Raw genomic sequence first — 23,617 nt, forward strand, 5'->3', positions numbered from 1 at the left:
AGACCCCCTCAGCGCTGTCTAGTGTCCCCGTCATTTTACCAGAGGGACAGCCCGTGCCCAAAGGGCCCCAGACACTTCCCCCAGAGGAACAGATGCCTTACGAGCACTCCCTGGAGAGCCCCACGGGAGATGTGCTTTGCAAGCATACGTGTAAGAGGAGGCACTTGGACTCCCCTGAGTCCCTAACCGAGGACACAGACTTAGATGAGGGGGACGGCTCCCCAAGGTCACCTCCCACCGATGTCTCCTTTGGGGACATCATGGAGATCCTGCACCAGCGGGGAGGTTGGTCTGCCCCCAAGCCCTCCTCTGATGAGTCTGTGTTTATGTGTGTTTCTGGAGGCCTTTGGCACGGGCCTGTCTACGTCCTGGGTGTTGTTCACCCCCCCCCCCCCGTGGATCCTTTAGTGGATTTGATCACCTTGTGTGCCTGGAAGGAACCTGATACCGTGGAGCCAGTCCCCAAGCACCCAGATAAGGTTTTGAGTCCCCCTATAGACAGGCCTTCCTGGAACAAGGGCTCCCCTATGGACACCATGGTGGTAGCAGCAACCACAAATGGTCAACCCTCCTGACCGAGAGTCTCAGATGATGGACCAGCTAGGGAAGCGGGTGTATGCTTCAGCTACCTTTTCAATAAGGGCGCTGAACTACTTGGCCCATGTCACAAGACTCCAAAGCAACCTGGTGAAGGAACTGGAGGAGTCTTCACCCAAGTCCATAACGCAAGAGGACAAGGCTTTGTTCTCCGTGAAAATGGCCACTTTGAGAGCAGTATAGAATACGTCCATGTGACTCCTCTCCCATGCAATGGAAGGAGCAGCTAGAGTGGCTGGGTCTGGCATGTCCATGAGGCATAATGCCTGGCTCAGGTTGTGCCAGTTTACAGAACCCTTTAAGGCATTCTTTGCCAGTGCCCCTTATGATGGCTCGACTGTGTTAGGTAAGACCATCAAGGCTGTCTGCCATCGGGATCCGTTTCTCTAACCCTCAAAGGTCCTTTTCCCAGAACCAGAGAGAGCAAAAGAAGATGTGGTTCCAGACGTCTCAGTATTCCCGGGACACTCAGGGGTCTTCTTCCCCAGAGGCAGAGGGGGACAGAATAGACGTTGGCCTAGAGGCCGAGGGGGTCCGTGAAACTTTGGGTTTCGAGAACCTTTCTCGGACAGACCCGGGCAGCATCCCTCAGGGGTTGCCCGACTGCTCTACTCTGGAGGCAGTCGGGGGATGATTGTCCTTGCACCCAGTGGCTTGTGAGTCCATAACAATGGACCACTGGGTGCCGCAAATCATATCCAGAGGATATTCTATCCCCTTCGTGGGTTCAACGCCTCCCAAATACATCCTAGATTTCCCACCCATGCAAAGGGAGGCAGCAGCACAGGAAATTTCCAAGCTGGTAGGAAAACGAGCCATCAAAACTGTCCCCCCAGATCAGTCCAGATCGGGCTTTTACTCCAGGTTCTTTTTGGTGCCAAAGAAAATGGGGGACATATGGCCCATTCTGGACCTCTCTACCCTGAACCTCTCAGTGGCCAAAGAAAAGTTCCGGATGGTCACACTACAGTCCATCATGCTGTACCTGCAAGAGAGCGACTGGATGTGCTCGTTAGATCTCCAGGATGCTTACTATCACATAAAGATGCACAGAAGCTCCAGGAGGTTCCTCCTCTTCCGGCTAGGGGCCAATCATTACCAATTCCAAGCCCTACCCTTTGGTCTCACCACAGCCCCCAGGGTGTTTACCAAAGTGATGGCAATGGTAGCAGCTCACCTGAGGCTTCAGGGGATTCAGGTCTGTCCGTACCTGGATGATTGGCTCTTCACTGCTCCCACCAGGTGTCTACTTTCCCAAACCAGGGACTACTTTCTGACACTTGCTCTGAGTTTGGGTATCACAATCAGCACATCCAAATCTCTACTAGAGCCTGTACAGGTGATAGGCTACATTGGTGCGAGGATAGACACACTCCAGTGCAAAGTGTTCCTGACCTTGGAGAGAGTTCAAAACCTCAGGATGCATGTCTCCCTAATTTACCATTCTCATTTCCCGACAGCGGAATCCGTATTGAGGGCCTTAGGCTCGATGGCGGCGACCATAATTCTCCTTTCATGTGCCCGACTACACATGCGGATTCTTCAGTGGACTTTGGCGGTTCAGTGATCCCTGTTGGATTTACCACTAACCTATCCTATCCACCTAAGTCAAGTGCGTCGGTCGTCCCTCATATGGTGGATGAACTTTTCAGACATTTTGGAGGGACGACCCTTCGTTCCAGCCCCAGCCCAAGCCACAGTGACCACGGATGCTCCCAACTCGGGTGGAGGGGTCATTGTTTGGGCAGGACAGTCCAAGGCCAGTGGTACCCCATGGAGACCAGTTTGCATATCAGTGTCCTAGAGATAAGGGCAGTCCTTCTAGCGTTACAGGCCCTTCATGCCTTTCTTCCTCTGGTGACGATTGCTATTCAATCAGGCAATATGTTGGTAGTCTAGTACATCAACAAACAGGGAGGGACCATATCTTATCCCCTTTGTCGCAAAGCCATGAGAGTGTGGGAATTGGTGATCTCCACTGGTCACTTTCTTATCGCAACGCATATTCCGGTATGGTCCAACATTCTAGCAGACAGGCTAAGTCAGACCATTTTGATGCCTTACGAGTGGTCCCTGAATCCATCAGTAGCAGAACAGATCTTCAGCAAGTGGGGTCAACCTTGCTGCAATCTCTTCACATCTCCTTCCAGTGTGAAGTGCAGCAGGTTTTTTGCTCTGAACCTCCCGCCGGGGGTGTCCCCCAGAGACACTCTAGTTCATGCTTGGCCTCCTGGTCTTCTGTATGCTTACCCTCCAGTCCCTCTCATCCCGAGGTTTCTGCAGAAAGCTTGTCTACTGGGGAGCAAGGTGATCCTCATTGCCCCATTCTGGCCTCACCAGGTATGGTTTCCCTTCCTTTGGTCTCTCACCTTCTGGCTCCACCTTGGATCCTAGATCCCTTTCAGGATCTGATTTCACACCCATCGGGGATGTCTCATCGAATCTGGACAGCCTGAAGCTCACGGCTTGGCTGCTCCAGTTCCCGTGATTCTAGGACTCCAGAACTTTCCTCCTTAATTAAGTCTGTTTTGATAGCTGCTCATAAGTCTTCAACCAGAAAGGTTTATCACAGCAAGTGGAAACATTTTTCTTTTTGGGCCTCTCAGAGGAGTTTAGATCCTTTCACGGCTCCTATTTCTGCTGTTCTTGATTTCCTAGCTGATATTTTCCAGCACGGAGCTAGTTCTTCTACTGTTAAAGTTCAGTTGGCTGCCATTTCTCATTTTCATGTAGGTGAGAATTTTGCATCCTTGGCATCTTCTAGACTGTGTAAAGCCTTCAGCAAAGGCGCCTTTTTGCTACACCTCCCGGTCAAAGATCCTGTCCCCCCGTGGGACCTTAGTATGGTTCTTCCAGCTCTCGCTCCACCTTTCGAGCCTGCCGCTACTGTTGATCTAAAATTTCTATCATGGGAAACAACTTTTCTGGTCACTATTACCTCTGCTAGGAGGGTCTCGGAATTGCAGGCCTTGTCCATAAAATTCCTGTACATGATTTTTCATAAAGATAGAGTTTCCCTTCGCACCAGTCCATCCTTTCTTCCTAAAGTGGCATCACCAGTCAATATCAGTTAGACTGTAAATTTGCCTGTGTTCTTTCCCAATTTTACCAACAAAATGGAATATAAAAATACACATGTTGGATGTTCACAGACAGTTATGATTCTATTTACACAGGACAAAAATTTTTCGTAAATCTGATCAATTGTTTGTTTCGTTTTATAGACCCTTTTTGGGCTACATCTGCAGCTTTCTGGTCTAGGGTGTCTTTAGATGACATTTGCTTGGCAGATACTTGGTCCTCATCTCATACGTTTATCTCCCATTATAAATTGGATTTGACATCAAGAAGTAGAGCATCCTTTGGCTCCGCAGTGCTCAGGAATATCCTTCCATGAGGGCCACCCAGGAGTTTAGTAGCTGGCGACTCTGTCCCACAGGTTGAAGATCAATTGAAGTAAACTACTTCAGATAAAGAAGTTATGTACTCACCATAACATTCCATCTTAGTAGTTGCACTTCATTTGTCTTCAGCCATCCCTCCCTCCTTTCCCCAGACCTTTGGCGCATGGTCAGCCTACGGGCTGCAGTATAGGTCACAAGTATGTTATCAGGTCAGGTTATAAGTGTAAGTTCAGCAAACTCGATCTGGGGATGGAAGGCAAGGGAGGTGTATTATGGGTAAGGGGGGGAGTCTGGAGCTCATGCTAGTAAGCTTTGCCGGCACGGATCCTGTACAGATCCGTATTCCCACAGGTTCAAGACAAATGAAGTACAACTACTTAGATGGAATGTTATGTGAGTACATAAATTCTTTTTTAACAGCAACTTGACTGAACTATTGCATATTATCCAGATGCTCCCATATTTTCCCTTTAGCACTTTGTAGTTGCTGCCCTTCTTGTTCTGTGAGATTGAAGTTAGTCTGCAATGCTCTTAACATTTGTCAACTCCTCTAAATAATTCCTCTTTGTTTTTTTCCATATCTCTTTCTGTCTTATCCCCACCATGTTTTAAACTCCATTTTCATTCCCATTTCTTAAGATGATCATCATTTGTTCATAACTGAAGTAGCCTTAGCTGTATGGTTTACATCCTGCATAGGATATAACAGCTGGTCAGCTTCCAAAGATTAAGGGCACCCTCCACATCCCGAACCACTGAGAGCTTGGGCTGAGCTGAAGAAAATCAGTGGCTTAGGCATCAAACCTTGAGAGCGTTCCTGCTGCCAAGGAGCAGTCCTCTTCCTGGCTTTCAAGCATCAATTGGTTGGCTAACGTTTCTATATTGCTGGGCTAATATATATATTCCTTGGGGCGAAAAACCCTCCAGGTTTTAATTTTTTTGCAGAAACATATCTTTTTCTCTAAAAATTACTTATTTTAAGATCAGAAAATTTGTTGTCATGTTACCTTTACTCACTTTTAACAGTGAAGAGGAACTTTCTGATAAAAACTCGTTAAAACTGTTGTTTTATTTTTGATTTTCTATATAAAACATTTATTAAATTACTTTTAGGCACTGAGGTAAAAGTATATATTGTGCTTTTCACTGTGGAAAAAACAGTTTCTTTTTACTTACTTGTTTACCTACTGTTGCTGTCAGTTTTACCCTGACATTAAGCTTCTTTTTTGTCTTCACAGTGGAACATCTTACCAGTTCCTTGGTTCTTCCTTCCTCCAACCAGAAAAAGAAGAGTTTCCAAACAGCCTTAGTCCCTTTGGCTGGCTACAGATTTGCCTCAGTGGCAGGTGCATAACTGCTGTGGCCATTTCTGGTTCCTTAGATCATTCTTCTACCTTGGCTCCATCTGGTGTAGCCCCTTCAGCCTCCGTGGATGGGGGGGTTAGATACATCCTCTGCAGCTTTTGGAATGCCATAACCAGGCAAAGGAGAAACATTCTTGTCTGTCTTGGAAGAAGGAGCAGGGAATGTCTGTCTGCCTAGCTGGACTGGGATGCCTGACCCCAGGACTGCTATATCTGAAAGGTGTCAGTCTGCTTCTGTTGAAATTCCTGTTAAAAAGAAGCAGAGTGGTAAAATATTTATCTTCCCTTGTTTCAGAAACTTTAGACAGGAATGTTTCATTGGAATTAGCTAAGCATTTAATTAGGGATCTTGATTGGTCCTTCTCATTTGGTTTTACTGGAATAAAAAAAACAGGAATTCTTAATTTTCTGGAGATTTCCAGTATAAGAGAGAAATTATTTTGAGGGAACAACGTCTGCTAGTCTTCTGATAATTCCTTTGAAGAATTTTCTTTTTCTGTAACTATATCCCGAATGAACCACGTGTTTCAGTGGGAATATAATGATATTCCAGTATCCTTGGAAATTTTTATTTGTTTTAACTGGAATTTCCTGAATGCTGTTCTGTTCCTCCTGTACTTCTAGCTTTGGTGGATATTTTATAATTTTTTATTTATGCCTGACAGCCAACTGTTGTCCCTAGAAAAGCAGATATGCATAAAGTGCCTCAGTCTTACAAATGTTTATTTTCTAATTCCAGTTCTGACCCTGCAGTGATTTCCTTTCCAAATCCTGCTGCTGCTAAACATTTTGTAAATGCTAAGCCCTGCCAATAAGTAAGAGAAAGCCTGTGATAGATTTTTGGAAAAACATATACTTTTGCCATGCTTATTTTTGAATATTGAATTGTCAAGCTCACATGCACACATCATTTGAGAATATGAGAAACATTATATTTTTTCTTCTTTTGATGAAAAATATTGTATGAATACTTTTATTGCTTATGTGTCTGAAATAAACAAACACACTTTAAAGTATGCTTCGATTCAACTGATGCCTCTTCCAGGGCTGCAGCTACTGGAACTGTTATGAGAAGGTTTGCATGGTTTGTTTGTTTGTGTCTTTCGGCTTTTCCCGGTTAGTGGTCGCCACAGCGGAACTCCGGTCCGCTAATGATTTGTAGTGGATTTTTACGTACCGGGTTACCAGCCCTGACGCACAACCTTCAACGTATGCCTCCACACAGAAGACTGTCTAGCTGAGAATAGAACGGGACAACGTCTTGCTATGAGGTGACAATGCTACCGCAGCACCACCACCGCAGTTGTGTGCAAAATTTGCCTGAGGATGTTAAAGTTGTAATTTTGAATTTTGAATTCTCCTTGAGATAGAGACGTCGCTTTTGAACCATCTGCTCCTGAAGTCTTGAAAAAGTGTGGTGAGAGAGGAAAAGTGATCCAGGGGGTTACTGAGATTATTCAGCCTTCCTTCTCCAAGTGTATTAAATGTTCTATCAGTACCTGCCCCTGCACCATTAGAAAAAGTATAAATATGCAGGCATAGCAAGTCTCTGGCAAACAGACTTTCAAAAACAATGGTAAGGGAGCTTCAAGAAAAAAGGCGGAGCTCCCAGAAGCAAGCACATTCCAACAAGTTTGAATGACTATCTACAGCGAGTAACAACCCCACACACCTTTCCACCCTGGCAAGCCTTTAAGTCTCCCTCAAGATCTCTCACTCAGTTTATCTGCTTGGCAACAGATGGTCTCAGACGAATGATTTCTGAGAGGGTAACAAGTAGAACAGCAGAGACACAGATGGTAATGGAAATCTCTCCCTCCTTTTCAGTGAGTTCCTCATCATCCACCAGATAAACTACTTTTTTTTGTCTTGTCATTCAGCATTTGGTAATAGAAGCGGTTCTTCTTTTTCTTACAGGAAAAGGTTTTTATTCAGGAATGTTTCTGGTACTAAAAAAAGAAGTCTCGTAGAGACATGGAGACCAGTCTTAAGATATTTCCTTTCTAAAGCATTTGGTGAAGGTTCCAAAAATCAAAATGTTACCTCTTCATGACCTGTTTCCTCTGATTCCCCCTTTAAGTTTCTTAGTAACTCTAGATTTAAGTGATAACTTATCATCACATTGCTATAGCCTTAAATTTCAAACATTTCTTAAGGTTTTGTATGTTCAGTTCTCTACATTACCTTTTGGGTTATCTACTTGTCCAGGGGTGTTCACAAAGTTTGAGACCCCAGAGTTATCCTGTTGCAGGCTGCAAGGTATTCACATTTTTTTCTTATTTAGACAACTTGCTTATCTTTTCAGACTCTTTTTCAAAGTGCCAGGAATCTTACACTTGAGTCAGAAGTCTCCTTCCTAGAATGGGGTTTCAAGATATCTTCGAAAAGCCTTGTCTTACTCCATCATACAGCACTGTTTGTCTGGAATCTGCTAACTACCACAGCTTGAAGAACTTTTCTTCCACAGGAAAACATTTTATTTGTCTAAATGTATGCCTAGAGTTTGTAAATGCAAGTACAGACACCACAGATTGTGTTTGGTGACTGGTATCTAACAGGATAAAAGTGCAGAGTCTTTAGAGCAAAAATGGTAGACCAAAACACATAAACATAAAAGATTTGTTGGCAGTTGTAAATGTTCACAAGAGTTAGTATTTCTCTGGTTCTACAATATTTTTGTGAGTTATTATCCTCTGACCTTTACTACTTTTTGACCAAGGTTAATTTGGCAATCATTTCAGCATGTCTGCCCGTGGATCCCACTTCACTGTTTTTGAAAGGACTAATACATACCTAGCCACCTAGAAAACACGTGACTCCTCCTTTGGATCTTAATTTGTTTGAGAAGTTAACTCACATCCTTTGAACTAGGTCATCATGCTGATTTCAGGTTCATGACATGGAAAACAGTTTTCTTGATTACTCTTGACTCTGCAAGAAGAATTCATGATCCGCAAGCCCTCATGGTGGGTCAGCATTATCTCATTTATTTATTTTGCATTTGTTAACCGGGTTGGTCCAGCTGGGTAAAAATTACCCTTTTTCAGTGGAGACCCAAGGGGAAAAGCCCCAAACAGACATACAAATACATACAAATAGAGACAAATTAACAATATTACAGAGGAAAACAATATTATGGGTACAATGGATAAGAAAAACAAACAATGAAAGTTTGAGAAAATGAGTAAGGTAGGCCAGAGGCATGCATGGAAAAGATTTATGAAAAGGTGTTCTGAGCAAGATCTCTTAATTAAGTTAAAGTAGGCAAAGAAATGATGATTTAGGTGTGGAGTTAGTAGTGTGGGAGTTTTAGGTGGGAGCATGTGAAGGACATTCCCATTTGGAGGAGAGATGGGAGAGAAGCATGGATTTGAAATTGTTGTGGTTAGGTATATTACGTAGTGGTGTGGGGAGATTGTTCCATAGTTTGGCTATAGTGTGGGATAGTAGTAGTTTACCAGTTGGGTGGATGGGTTTGTGTACATGCAGGAGGTTTTGGCCTCTGGATCTCAGGGTACGGGTAGGTGTGTAGGGTGTTAGAGATTTAGCAAGAGAGGGGCATTCTGCTGGTTTAAAGATGAGTTTGTGGGCTGTTGTAAGTTGTAGGTACTTTAGGTGGTTGTGGAGTTCTAGCCAGTTTAGGGTGTGTAGGGAGTGACAGTGATGGGAAGAGTTCTTAGAATTGGTTGAAAATTTGTAGATTTTGTTGCAACAGGCCTCAAGTTTAGCACGGAGTCCGAGTTGTAGGTTGGAGAATAGGGGAGCACCGTACAAGAGAGAGGGGAGAAGGAAGGTAGATGCAAGGGTATGACGGGAAGATGGAGTAAGGTAGTAGTTGTGTCTGTAGAGAAGGCCGATTTTCTGGTTAGTTTTTTGATTGCTGAGAGGATGTGGGAGTCGAATTTTAGGTTTTCATCGATGGTAATGCCAAGTAGTTTGGTACTAGAAACGATTTCAGGAGGGGTGTTATTGTGACTTTTGATGGAAAATTGGACTTTGTGGAACTGGGAAGTTTTAGTGGGAGTAAATATCATTAGCTTTGTTTTGTTGGCATTTAGGGCCAAGTGATGCGATTGCATCCATGATTCAATTTTGGAGAAGGCTGTTTGGGTATTAAGTAGAAGTTTGGAGGGGCAGGAGGCTGAGCAGATGATAGTGGAGTCATCTGGTATTGGATGACTGAGGCTTCAGGGATGGAGAGGTGAAGATGGGGTTTCCTTGAAAACTTATCCTGCATTTATACCTAAAGTGATATCTGTGTTTGCTGTGAGCCAAGGTATCCATCTTCCTGTCTTCTTTTCAGAACCTAATTAGAAAGGGGGAAAGGATTATTTACACTGTAGATGTCCAGACAACTCAGATATTATCTTGACAGAACTAAAACCTTCAAAAAATCTAATGAACTCTTCATTTCATATGATGGTAAGGAAAACAGGACATGTGTCAAAGCAGGTTATCTCTATATGGTTGTTCCATGTTGTTTATTTCTGTTGTACCCACCACATGTCACTTCCCGGCATAGTCAAAGCACAGTTTACCAGGGCCTTGGCATCATCAGTGGCTTTTTGGAAAGGTGTGGATTCCGTTTTTTGGGGAGCTATTTCTCCTTTCTGTATCATGGCTCCCTACCTAGTGTTCCACATCCACTGCTGGATCTTTCAGCCACCTCCTGTCTCCTAGAACATGCTTTGACAGGGCTGGGGCCAGCAGATCATAAGGACATACTGGACGTCTGTCTATTAACATCCTCCAGGGAAGGTTTCCTTTATGATATACCCTGTTATTTCCAAACTTCACATGGTTCTCATGGTTACATGTAAGACAGTGTGGACATGCAGCATTTCTTCCCATCTCCACAGCAGTGCAACCATGTCCCCACTCTATCCCCACCCCCCCTTTAGATCTATCTTCTCAGTAAGGACATCCTCACCCTCCACCAGGAATTGTCATAGGTGATGTCCTCAGAACTGCCAGCCCACCAAGGCTGGTAACACTCATGCCTCCCTGCCAAATCAACCCTGGCCCGGAGTTAGAGCTTTATCCTTCTATGCCACTTGAATGTCCTAGAAAGGGGTGGATTCTAGAAGTATTCTAGCAGCAGCAACATATTTCTCTGTACATACCTTTACAAAGCACAACAAACTAGATTTATGTTCTTGGTGTAGAACAGGCTTTCCTCAGATCATTCACCATCACCACAGACTACTTCACCCGCATCCTTCCTCCTCCTAGTCATTATAAACTATGGTAGTCTTCCCATATATTTAAGACTTCTGCAGCAGTGATCAAATGCTGAATATAGTAGAGTTGTGTAAATAAGCTTAGCGTAACAGTAGATGTTCAAATGATTACTGCTGTAATAGCAACTCTTTCGATGTCAGGGTGAGGACTTGGGAGTTTTACATATGAAACACAGACCTTTTTCAGGACTTTAACCTCCCTCTTTCAGTTGGCAAGAAACCTCTGATGGTTTGATGCCCAAATCATTGTTTTTCTTCTGCTCTGCTTAAGCTGTCAATGGTTTGGGCACGTGGAAGGTGTTATTAAGCTCTGGAAGATGCCTGTTATATGCTATTTAGGATGTAACCCATATAGCTAATGCTACTGGAGCAGTGATCATTTGAACGTCTACTCTTATGATAAGTTTATTTCTGTACTTTCCTTTCTCTTTTACAGTTCACTGGGAAGGCACCAGCAACAATGTTTTATTTTTACTTTGTCATGCATCCTTATCATAGTTTTTATTGGTGCATGATTGAAATAGTTATTGGATGGGTGTTAGAACTTTCAATTAAGTACATATGTTCCTGACAGATATAATTTCTATTCAGTCGAGCCCAGTTCGTGTAGTTTGGAGAGTAGTATGTAAATTTTGAGTTCCTTCTACTGAATTGATGTCTTCTGTGCCAAATATTTTTAAACATTTCTTCAGAAATCTACTATATTTTGTTATATTTTTCCCTTCTAGGTTCGCCAATGAATTCTCAGTATTGTAAATCAGGTTCTAATCATTACCCCAAACAACATTCCCCACTGAAAGCCATTCACCTCTCCCAAAATTCTCCCAAACTCCACAACAGCAGCCCCAGGTGGAAAACAAACACAAGCCAGCACAATCCTCTCCACCACCACCACTAACCCTCATTCTCATCCTCTGTTATTACTGGACCCCCTCTGGTAACCAGCACCTTTGCTTCCCCTCATTTGTCTCTGTCATTCTACCAAGGTCCATCTCGAAATCCTTGCTTTGTCAAATTCACATGCGTATTTCTATCCAAATGTGTTTTCTGCAACATTGCCATTACAGGTCTTAAGATAATTTCAGTACTTTTTGCATTTTTTTCTATACCTGCTGTTTACATTTCTTGGTAATAAAACTGGGCATTATACTCTATAATGGGTCTAATAAGGGATGAGTGTAGTGTGACAATGACCTCCTTTTTTCTGGATGAAAAGCCCTTAGTGATGAGGTGTGCCACATAGAAGGATTTCCTGACTGTTGTGGCGATGTGGTTATCGAAAGTGAGACCACTGTCCACTTGTGTCCCTAAGTCTCTCATCACACTTTCAATGTTCAGTGTACTGCCACCTATGTGGTAATTCATGGGTACATGTTTTTTTTCCAAAGGGGATAACTATACATTTCTTGGCATTAAGCTTGAGCCCATGGTTCTGGCACCAGGCATCTGTTTCTGTAAGGCCCTTTTGTAGAATATCCACATCATTTGGAGATTCAGTAATAGCTCCCAGTTTGCAGTCATCTGCGAACTTTGTTAGCCAGAGTCCCTTAGTGTTGGCCTGTACTTCAGAGAAGTAGATGCCAAACAAGAGTGGTCCCAGGCCTGAACCCTGATGTACTCCACTTGTCACTTGTCTGGAGCTGTATTTGGAGTCGGCTACATTTACAGTCTGGGTTCTGTCAGTAAGCCAATTGGCAACCCATCGAGTGACGTAGGGATTTATGCCCAGCTTAGTAAGTTTATCTATGATTCCAGAGTGGGGGGTGGTGTCGAAGGCCTTGGCAAGGTCCAGATAGGCTGTGTGGACCACCTTACCCTTGTCCACAGCTCTGGAGACTGATTCAAAGAAGTCAGTCAGGTTCAGGAGACAAGATCGGCCCTTCACAAACCCAAACTGGGTGGGGTCCAGTGTTTGAAGGTTGCCAATGTCTTTGTTTGTAAGTTCCATGATAATGCGTTCCATGCCCTTGCAGATCAGGCTCATCAGACTGATGGGACAATAGTTCCCGGGATCCAAGGTGGATCCCCCCTTGTGGAGTGGGATAACTGTAGCTGTGCGCCACTCAGTGGGCACAAAGCCTGAGGTGAGGCTATGATTAAACATGACACTTAGGTGAGGTGCCAGTTCATTTTGTAGTTCATGTAGTACACAGCCTGGGATGTCATCTGGTCCCATGGATGCTGTATTCTTAGCTATGGAGAGTGCGGTTTCTACCTGTGTGGCCATGATTACCGGAATTTGGGAATCTTTTGGTATTGAGATGGGCCCTTTAGGGGGTGAGAGGGAGGTGAAGTTGGCACTAAATCAGTCTGCCAGGATATTGTCAATATCCTTGGAATCAGCATATTTAATGCCATTCTGTTGAAGCTCAGAGCAGATCTGAACATTGCCATTTAGATTCTTGACATGACATGACTATAGAATGCCTTGTTGTTGTCTTTGGAATCTTTGGCAATTTTATTTTTGTAACTAGCTTTTGAGGATTTTATGAGGGATCTCAGCTTCTTACTGAGGCTAGTGAGGGAGTTTTTTGCATCTTGAGATTTTCCTCTTTTCGGCAACAGTTTCTTCCTTCTGTTGTATGACTCCGTAACCAAATAGAACCAGCGTAAAGTTCAACAAAAGCACCCTTGAACAAAAGATTATCAGCGTTTTGTCTTTTGTTCAAGGGTCCTTCTGTTGTATAGTTTGTTTATAGCAGGGGACCACCAGATTGGTTTCCTTTTTTTGGAGTAGAACATCTTGGTTCTATTTGGGATGGCACGATTCATGCACGAGGGGATGTGCTCGTACAGTGTCTTAGTGTAGGATTCTGCAGTCGAACTTTCAGATCCCATCTGCATGGGTGTCATGACGTGTGCCACTTCTGACTTCAGTAGCATGAAGTTGGCTTTGGAGAAGTTTTTTAAGGAGGTTTCCTTACTGGGGGGGGTGGGATGTGGATGTCAAGGGTGATTTGCTTATGGTCAGACCTGAACAATGAGGGGGTGACCACTGGTGTGGAGCATCTGTCTCCCATGTTGGTAATGACTAGGTCTAGGATATTGGAGCCCCTGGTGGGACAATGGATTAGTTGATCCAGGGCATTGGAATTTATGAATTCCAAGAACCGTTGGGAAAAGGAGTTGGTACCCGAGTAGTTTTCCCAGTTAATGCCAGGGCAGTTTAAATCACCCAGTATTAGGGTGTTTGGTTGTATCTTAATATTTTCCAGTATGTTTAGAAAGGTGTAGTGAGAATCTTGGGGCATGGTGGGGGATCTGTAGCAAGCTACAGTTTGGATTGAAGTCTTACCTAGTGTCAATTGCACCTGGAGAATTTCATATGCATTGTGTTGGGCAACTAGCTTGGAGCTGTGAATATCCTTGGTGAATATGGACACTCCTCCACCTTTAGTGTTTCGGTCTTGGTTTTGTGGCCGAAACGTATGGTAAGAGTTGTAGTCTGGTATTGCAGGGGTGCTATCTGGAGCCTTGAACCAAGTCTCAGTTACTGCACAGATATCAATGTTCTCCATTTTTAGGAGTGCCTCAAGAGAGTGCATTTTGAGGTTTAGACTTCTAGCATTGAGTAGCATTATCTTCAGATTTTGCATGCTTGTATCTGTTACGGTGGTGGTTTTGTCCTTTGAACCTTACCTAAAAAAGGCACTATAGGGGTGGCAAGAGCTTTAGCCAGTAACTTGAATCCCAGGGGGGACAGGTGCAGACCATCTCTGTCAAAGCATCATGGTTTGTCGATCATGTCTTCCCAGGCAGACATATACTGGATCCCCTTTGAATGACACCAGAAGCTTAGCCAATTGTTGAAGTCAGTCATTTTGTCCTTATACTGTGGTATCATTCTGGGCGAAGGCAGGATGCTACTCAGGGCTAGGGTCATACCTGCCTGGGCCACATGATCCGAGAGCTCTTCCATGTCTCTTTTCATGTAGTCCAGGGAGGTACATCTCAAGTAATTCACTCCAGCATGGACAATAAAAGAGTCGTATTTGTACTTGTTGTGGAGTGACTTGAGTGCATGCATTATGTGGCGGATCCTGGCACCCGACAGGCAGCTGACTATAATTTCTGATGTAGTTGCTTTTTCTCATCTTCATTTGATCCTATGCTACAGTTTTTCAAGACTTTTTACTTCAGTGAAAACACTCAGAAAACTAAACAGATTTATAGAACCCCTGTCCAGTTTTAATAAAAAACAAGTACACAGAACTATGTGCATTTTCAAAAAAATGTTTACCCCTCCAGGTAAGTGCAATTGCCCCAGTTCAACCCACAGGCAGTACCTAATCTAAAATGAATGTTACCCATGCTAAAGCATATGTTACAGCTTGCATTCCCACTTAAATCTCTATTCTCCTCCCAGATGTGAAAAACAGCTTGCATTCTTTCAGAAAACTTTAACTTTTAGCCCTAAGAAAAAAGTTCACGGACTAACTTTAAATAAATAAACCGAATCTGTGCATTGCTAAACCAAATTGCACATTACTATTGGAAGTACTAAGACTGCTGGGAAATCAACTACGTGTATAACTTATTCACATCCCACACTTTAAAACTATTGTATTTTTCACTGAGCTGCTTATACGCTTCACTCAGCAGACTGTTGAGGCCTTTCATGATTGTTTTCACTTAGAGATTTCTCATCTCCAAGTAAAAGTAGTAATTGACTTTGCAGATGCTTGAAAGAATCTTTGTAAATTTTACTCAGAACATACTGCTGTGATTAATTTCTTGCACATGTAGATGTCTTTTCTTCCACTGGAAGCCTTTGCTAATGAAAAAATAGCTAATGGCTTTGCAAATATAAGAAAAGACCTAGCATCTTCCATGACTTTCATTTTATCTTACTTTTCAAGCCTGTTTGCTTGCCTAATAAATTGTATGTAGCCTAAACGAATGACATGTCCACATATATAAAAACAGGTGAAAGTATCACCTTAAGTCTACACATAACTTGCTTCTGACCATCCTTTCTTACCTTATAGCATTCTTCAACTACTTATTACAAAGCCAGATTTCATGTATCTTTTCCAAAATGTAATAAAATTAATGTTTACAGCCTCCAATTTAGTCATTAATTTCACAGGATTGCTGATCTTCTTCCCAAGCCTGTCCATATGGGACACCAGTCAATAAACCAAGTCTGACATATTCCTGGTTTTGTTTATAATCAGCTCCTATGCATGTTTCTGTCACACATTTTCCTTTGAAATAATATCTAATATTTCACTGGCGGAGTCTCTGTATTGGCTTTGTTATTTTCAGACGTTGAGAAGCAGAACCCCCCCCCCCCTTCTATTTTACTAGCTTACTTTTTGTTGGCTAAACTTTTAATTTCCTCCGTATTTTGTTTTGCATCCAAAAGTATCTTTGATTCTCCAGAAAAAACATATTTGAAAACAGCTTACAGCAGCTTAAATCTCATACTTTCCTCTTAACATTCCCTGACTGCTGGATTAACTTGTTTGTCTTCTGCTTGATGTACAGGGAATAATCACTTCTACACACTGCTTTTGCCAATTTTTTATATTTTTTCCTAATGCTATGATTTTGTCAGGAGCAACTCTATCTGCTAGTATGAGTACATCTTTTATAAGTTTTGGCTTCTTCCTCATGGCAAAAATTGGATCATATACATAGTGAGTTCTCTCACTTAACAAATCCTGATGTGGAACACCAGCCCACTTGCTTATGTGTATTTTCATAACATTAATGCAATCTGTTTCTATTTATTTCTCTATAACAGCAGAAATTCTCATTTTTTTCTGCATGCTCTGTCTTCTAACTGCTATTTTTGAAACAGATCTTCTTGAGAAGCTTCATACTCAACCAGGCTTTTTTTTTTCATTTCAGACTCTTGACTTTTTTGTAATTGTAATAATTCATCCGAATAGCCAGTTAAAGCTTTTGTTTTACCAGCCTTTTTGTGTGATCTTATATTTGCCTCCAGTCTTCTTGTGTTAAACACCTCTGAGAACATTTGTTTTATATTTTCCTCTAAATTATGGGAAGCTATCTCTTGTATGAAAGCTGACATTTTTACCTACTTTTGCTGAACAGGTTCTACTCAGGCAGATGACATAAATGTATAATGATTCTCACCTAGTACTCTGAAACATAGGAAGGAAAATGTTTTCTTTAAAAACATTCTGTCTGTGAGGCAGCCATAAAAATGTTCATAATTTTCCATGAATATTTTTTATCACAAAATACAAATTGCTAGAAATTAAATTAGTTGTGAGATTCTACCAGACAGGTGACATAAATGTATGCTTCTCACCTAATATTCTGAAAGATATGGAGGACATTTTTTTCTCTAAAAGTTTTCTATGAAGCAGCCATAAGAAACATATTTTTGTGATTTTCCTTGTATATCTTTTATCGTAAAAAATACACATTGCCAGAAATTAAATTGGTTGCTGAATTATCTAAAGGAGTAGAGTGGCACTCAGTTTTACTTTGCTGGTGAGAGGTGGATGTAACTGTTTTTTTTAATACACTATGATTGTTCTTGTTCACTGAAATAACGTATGGTCACCTGACTGGTTGACTTTGTTGATGTGATATATTTTTATGCAGAAGTAACATTTTAAACATCTTTTCACTATATTGTCTTTTTATAATAGGAAGTAGACTGAGGAAATCCTTTAATCAGGAAATGCCTACAGACGACTGTGAGATCTTTGAAACAAAAAATGTCATAACTCCTGCCATTTTTGATGTGATAGGAATATTAAAAGGTAGTGTGAAGAATGCAAAGGAGAGAATTGAGAGCATCTTTAATGACAATTTCTCTGATGATTGCATTGAAGACGAAGAAATTGCCTACCTTTCAGACACAGTGATTCAGAATATACTGCAGTGGGGTGCAGAGTTTAATGTCCATATCACTATTAAAAAAGGATGTACTAATGAGATAAGAGTACAAGGCTTAACTAAGGATGTCAAAGAAGTTTTGAAAGCAGTGGAAATTGAACTGAAAGCTGTACTAAAGAAAGAACTTGACCAACATCACCAGTATCAGATTTACCAAGTAATCCGGTGGCAGTATGAAGAGTGTAACCAATATTCAACGTTTGACAGAGAGACAAACTTCCAGATTGAAAATCACTTCAGCGAAGGAGCCATTGAAGCTGTTGTCGAGTGGAATGGAAAAAGTCTGTTTATGGAGTTTCAGCAAAAGATAGCGACTGTTCTAGAAACTGGGGATATAATGAATATCAAACGACAGAATAGATTGGCAGGTGAGTTTTTCACTATAGTTTGGCAACTGGCTCTGTCTTTTTTGTGGGCTGACTTAATACTTGCTTTAACTTAAACATGTGCAGAATCAAATAATTTACATATTTCCAAATAAAGTAACAGATGTCAGTACAGCAGAAGTGTATTAGAGTGTGTACATAAATGAATGTATATATGATTATGATACCAGTCCAAACAAAGATGGTACCTTTGGTACCATCATTGACTGGATCCTGACAATTCACCCAAACCTTATCACCAAAGCCGGAACACTACTTGATCTTCTCAGTGATCACCTACCAGCTTTCGCCAACCATCTCCCATCTCCACTGAATAAACAACACCACTGCATCCAAACCCACAACCTCTCCTCTTTCAACCCTCTAACTTTCTCTGAATGCTTAAAGCATACTGACTGGTCCCTTCTAAAAACTCTTCCTGTAGATGATGCCGTGTCCTACTTTAACCACTCATTCCTAACCCTTCTCAATCAGCAAGCCCCCCTTGAACCAAACGCATCAAAACCAATCCCTGCCCATGGTTATCAAAAGATACTAAACTAGCCTTGCACCAAAGGGACAGAAAATGGAAACAATATCAAAAGCATAAAAATCCTAACACCCTCCTAGAGTATAAGCAACTACGAAACTCTGCAAAAAACTAATAATTAATGACCGCAAAGCCCACTACTCCAAACTCCTGTCCTTCCACTCAACAAATCCCATAATTTTCTGGGACTCCATTTCATCCATGCTGCATCGTGGCAACAAAGAAAACCCCTGCCCAGACCCCCAACCTCTCCGACCTTGAAACAGCCAGCCAGTTCAACTCATTCTTCATAGACTGCATAGCTAAACTTATCAGCCTCCTTCCCACCACCCTCCTCCACCACCACCCCCTCCTGTCCCAACCACCCCCCCCAATCATCAACCTTCCTCCACATCCTTCTGTCTCAAGCCCATCCCCACAAGCACTATGAAAAGACTTCTCCTCAAACTCAAACCCTGTCGCAATGCACTCGACAACCTTCCACCCACCTTCCTCAAATAATCTGCAGACAGCATTGCCTATCCCATCTTTATTCTTATAAATAGATCCATACAATAATAATATGTCCTTTCTATCTGGTGCCTTGTTTACATCATCCCCCTCTACAAAGGTGGCAAAAATACTGATATCACCAACTTCAGGCCTATTGCCATCCTTTCCACTCCTTCTAAAATACTAGAGAAAACAATACAAGTACAACTCATTGCACACCTAACACTAAATAATCTCCTCTCCCCTACTCAACGCGGCTTCCACCCTAGCCACATCACCATGACTGCCCTTCTTTCCTTTCTTGAAACCATAAACCTTGAACGCAACTAAGGCAAGTTCGTACCCACACTATTCCTGGATCTGTCAAAGGCCTTTGACACCATCTCACACACCCTACTTATATCCCATCTCTCCACCCTACACCTCTCTCCCACTACCATCACCTGGTTTTCCAGATACTTGTCCAACCGCCAACAAGCTATCCAATGAAAACTTCAACCTCCCCCTTACTTCCCACAACCACAGGTGTCCCACAAGGTTCTGTTCTTGGCCCTCTTCTCTTCATAGGTTCATAGGTAGGTACTAGGCTATTGGCCCTAGGGCCTATATAAGCCTAGCCAAAGGTACCCTGGCTTTCGCCACCCAAGAAAATTATTTTCCTGTGCCACTGTCGAGCAGAGCCACAGAAGTGATCCCCAGGGTGAATTTCCTATCTCCCATCCAATCATCAAGATTTTTCTTGAACAGTGCCAATGAGGAGCTTTGTTTGATATAGATAGGTAGTTTGTTCCAGAGTATGGGAAGTCTCTGGGACAGGAATTTATCCCTCCAGCATGTTCTGTTTATTGTGGTGACGAGGTTTAGGTCCCTAGAGCATGTAGCTCATAGGGATTGGGATTTCTTTAAGTGGAGCATGTCTAAAAGCTCTGGGTTTGACATAGCTTTGTGTGTTAGGCAGAGATCGCCTCTGAGTAGGCGATATGCAACGGAGTAAAGCTGCAGTTTTTTGAGACAGTCTGCATAGGGCATCTCTTTGAGGCTAGTAATCCTCTTTGTGAGGTATTTCTGTGGCCTTTCCAGTTGTAGATGTCTTGTGAGGTACATACCAAAAGGGGCATTGTACTCTATAATGGGTCTAATGAGTGATGAGTAGAGGGGAACAATGACCTCTTTTTTCCTGGATGAGAAACATTTGTGATGAGGTGTGCCACATAGAAGGATTTCCTGACTACTGTGGCGATGTGATTATCAAAGGAGAGACTGCTGTCCACCTGTGTCCCAAGGTCTCTTATCACACTTTTGGTGTTAAGTAGACTACAACCTATGTGGTAGTTCATGGGTACTGAGTTTTTACCAAAAGGAATGACAATGAACTTTTTGGTATTGAGCTTGAGGCCATGGCTTTGACACCAGGCAAAGGCCCTTTTGTAGGATGTCCACATCTTTTTGAGTTTTGATTATGGCTCCTAGTTTGCAGTCATCTGCGAACTTCGTTAGCCAAAGACCTTCTGTGTTGGCCTGTACTTCAGAGAAGTAGATACCAAACAGGAGAGGACCCAGGACTGAACCCTGTGGTACTCCACTTGTCACTGGTTTGAAGCTTGATTTGGAGTCTGCTACTTTCACAATGTGGGTTCTGTCAGTGAGCCAGTTGGCAACCCATCTTGTGACATAGGGATTTATACCTAGTTTAGTGAGTTTATCTATAATTCCAGAGTGGGGGATGGTGTCAAAACCTTTGGCGAGATCTATATAGGCTGTGTGAACCACCTTACCCTCATCTACGGCTTTGGTGACTGCTTCAAAGAAGTCTATCAGGTTTAGGAGACATGATCTGCCTTTTACAAACCCGAACTGGGTGGTGTCCTGAGTTTGGAGATTACCAATGTCATTGTTTATAAGTTCCATGATGATACGCACCATAGCCTTGCAGACCAGGCTCGTTAGGCTAATGGGGCGGTAGTTTCCGGGGTCTGTGGTGGCTCCCCCTTTGTGGAGTGGGATAACTGTCACTGTGCGCCATTCAGTGGGCACATAGCCTGAGGTGAGGCTATGATTGAACATGGTACTTAGGTGGGGTGCCAGTTCGTTATGTAGTTCATGTAGAACACAGCCTGGGATGTCGTCAGGTCCCATGGATGCTGTGTTCTTGGCTTTGGATAGTGTGTTTTTTACCAGTGCAGCCGTGATTACAGGAACTTTGCATTCTTCTGGTATAGAGATGGGCCCTTTAGGGGATGACAGAGGGGTAAAGTTAGCACTGAACCTATCTGCCGGGATGTTGGCAATATCCGTTGGTTCTGTATATTTAGTGCCATTGTGGTGTAACTCAGAGCAGATCTGAGTGTTGCCATTGAGATTCTTGACATAGCTATAGAATGCTTTGTGGTTGTCTTTAGAGTCAGTGGCGATTTTGTTTTCATAACTAGCTTTGGAGGATTTTATGAGGGATCTCAGCTTCTTACTGAAGCTGACCAGGGAGTTTCTCCAATCATGGGATTTTACTCTTTTTTGCAACAGTTTCTTTCTTCTGTTGTAGAGTTTGTTTATGGCAGGGGACCACCAGATTGGCTTCCTTTTTTGGAGGATAGCATCTTGGTTCTGTTAGGGATTGCACGATCCATGCACTCATGTAAGTGCTTATAAAGTGAATTTGTGTAGGATTCAGCAGTCATACCTCTATTGTCCGTCAGCATGGGTGTCGTGATGTTTGCCACTTCTGTCTTAAGAAGCGTGAAGTTGGCTTTGGAGAAATTTTTTACTGTGGTTTCCCTAATGGGGAGTGGGAGAGGGATGTGGATGTCTAGGGTGATTAGCTTATGGTCAGATCTGACCAAAGAGGAATTGACCTCTGGTGTGGAGCACCGGTTGCCCATGTTGGTAATAACCAGGTCTAGGATATTGCTGCCCCTGGTGGGGGTGTGGATAGGTTGATCCATGGCATTGGAATTTATGAATTCCAGAAAATGTTGAGCACAAGAGTTGGTACATGAGTAGTTTTCCCAGTTAATGGTAGGGTAGTTGAAATCGCCCATTATTAGGGTGTTAGGTTGTACCCTAATATTTTCCAGTGTATTAAGAAATGAGGAGTGGGAATCCTGGGGCATGGTGGGGGATCTGTAGCAAACTACTATTTGGATTGCGGTCTTGCCTAGAGTTAGTTGCACTTGGATAATCTTGGATGCATTATGCTGAGCAACTAGCCTGGAGGTGTGGATATCCTTAATGAATATGGACACGTCTCTGCCTTTAATGTTTCGGTCCAGGTTAGGTGGCCGAAAGGTGTGGTATGAATTATAGCCTGGTAATGCAGGGGTACTCTCTGGAGCCTTAAACCAGGTCTCTGTCACTGCACAGATGTCGATGTTCTCCATTTTAAGGAGTGCCTCGAGAGAGTGCATTTTGAGGTTTAGACTTCTAGCATTGAGTAGCAATACCCTCAGATTTTTCTTGCCTGTACCTATTAGGGTGGTGAATTTGTCATTTGAATCTTGCCTAAAAAAGGCACTATAGGTGTGGCTAGAGCCTTAGCCAGTATCCGGAATCCCAGGGGTGACAGGTGCAGGCCATCTCTGGCAAAGCATCGTGGCTTGTCGATCATGTCATCCCAGGCAGACAAATACTGGATCCCCTTAGAATGACACTAGAAGCTTAGCCAATTGTTGAAGTCAATCATTTTGTCCTTGTACTGTGGTATCATTCTGAGTGATGGCAGGATGCTACTCAGGACTAGGGTCATACCTTCCTGGGCTACAAGATCGGACAGCTCCTTCATGTCCCTTTTCATGTAGTCCAAGGAGGTATGTCTCAGGTCATTCACACCAACATGGACAATGACAGAGTCATATTTGTACTTGTTGTGGAGTGACCTGAGTGCATGCATTATGTGGCAGATCCTGGCACCCAACAGGCAGCTGACAGTAACTTTCTCCTTGTTTAGCCTGTTGAGTGGAACATCACTGTGCCTGACTAAAGAGTCACCTATAACTAGAGTGTTGGGTACGTTGTTATGCCTTATGGGCTGTGGTTGAGTGGCACACTGAGTTTGTGGGCTATGTGTCATGTGGGTTGTGTTGGGGGGTGGAGGTTGCTTGTGTTTCTGCTATGGAGGTCCCTGTTGCATGGGCAGGTTTTTACTGAGAGCCTCCGCGAATGTAGGTGTGTATTTTGTGTTTCTATGTGTGTGTTTTGGTGGTGTAGGTTTTGAGGGACTATGTGCTGAGTGTGGTGCGGTGCAAGTGTTTACCTTCTCCTCTTGACTGTCTAGTCCAGTCTTGGGTGAAGAGAGCTTTGCTTCCAGTTTGGCTATATAAGTGCATCTCTCACAGGTTGTAGTGTTGGGTGGTAGGAGGAGTGGGTTGTCTGTGAACATGAGGCAATTACTGCATTACCCCAAGATGCCCAGATTCATCAGGTAGACAGGAGAAAACACCGGGGGCTGACCCTTAGACATGCCTGGATAGGTATATACGACAGAACAAGAATTGTGCCCAATAAACACCAAATACCTCTGCAAAAGTACTCTGTACAAACTTGAATCCAAAAACAGTAAGCTGAGGTAAGGCTCCAGAATCCAAATAGTTGAACAGGTAAATGATTCAGTCTTCAAATAGTAGTAAAAAGCAATGGCTTCTTTAATGTCACACAAGCACTTTCACAGAATGTTTCATCAGGTGTATATAAAAGACAATCAGCAGCACCTCTTTAAATACCTTGAATTAACCAC

The 23,617-nt window shown here is 42.9% G+C and overlaps 1 protein-coding gene across 2 annotated transcripts in view; it reads left to right on the plus strand.

Moving 5' to 3' along the window:
• LOC122790862 (protein mono-ADP-ribosyltransferase PARP14-like) overlaps nt 1-23,617 on the plus strand; it is a 1,931,416-nt gene that overhangs the window by 1,691,050 nt on the left and 216,749 nt on the right. For both annotated transcript variants that reach the window (XM_044058520.1, XM_044058521.1), the window contains exon 12: nt 17,235-17,852. In XM_044058520.1, the coding sequence (XP_043914455.1) occupies nt 17,235-17,852 (618 nt within the window). The remainder of the gene's footprint in view (nt 1-17,234; nt 17,853-23,617) is intronic.

This window comes from Protopterus annectens, chromosome 16.part0, assembly GCF_019279795.1.
Source record: "Protopterus annectens isolate FY-2018-M chromosome 16.part0, PAN1.0, whole genome shotgun sequence".
NCBI classification, from domain to species: domain Eukaryota; kingdom Metazoa; phylum Chordata; order Ceratodontiformes; family Protopteridae; genus Protopterus; species Protopterus annectens.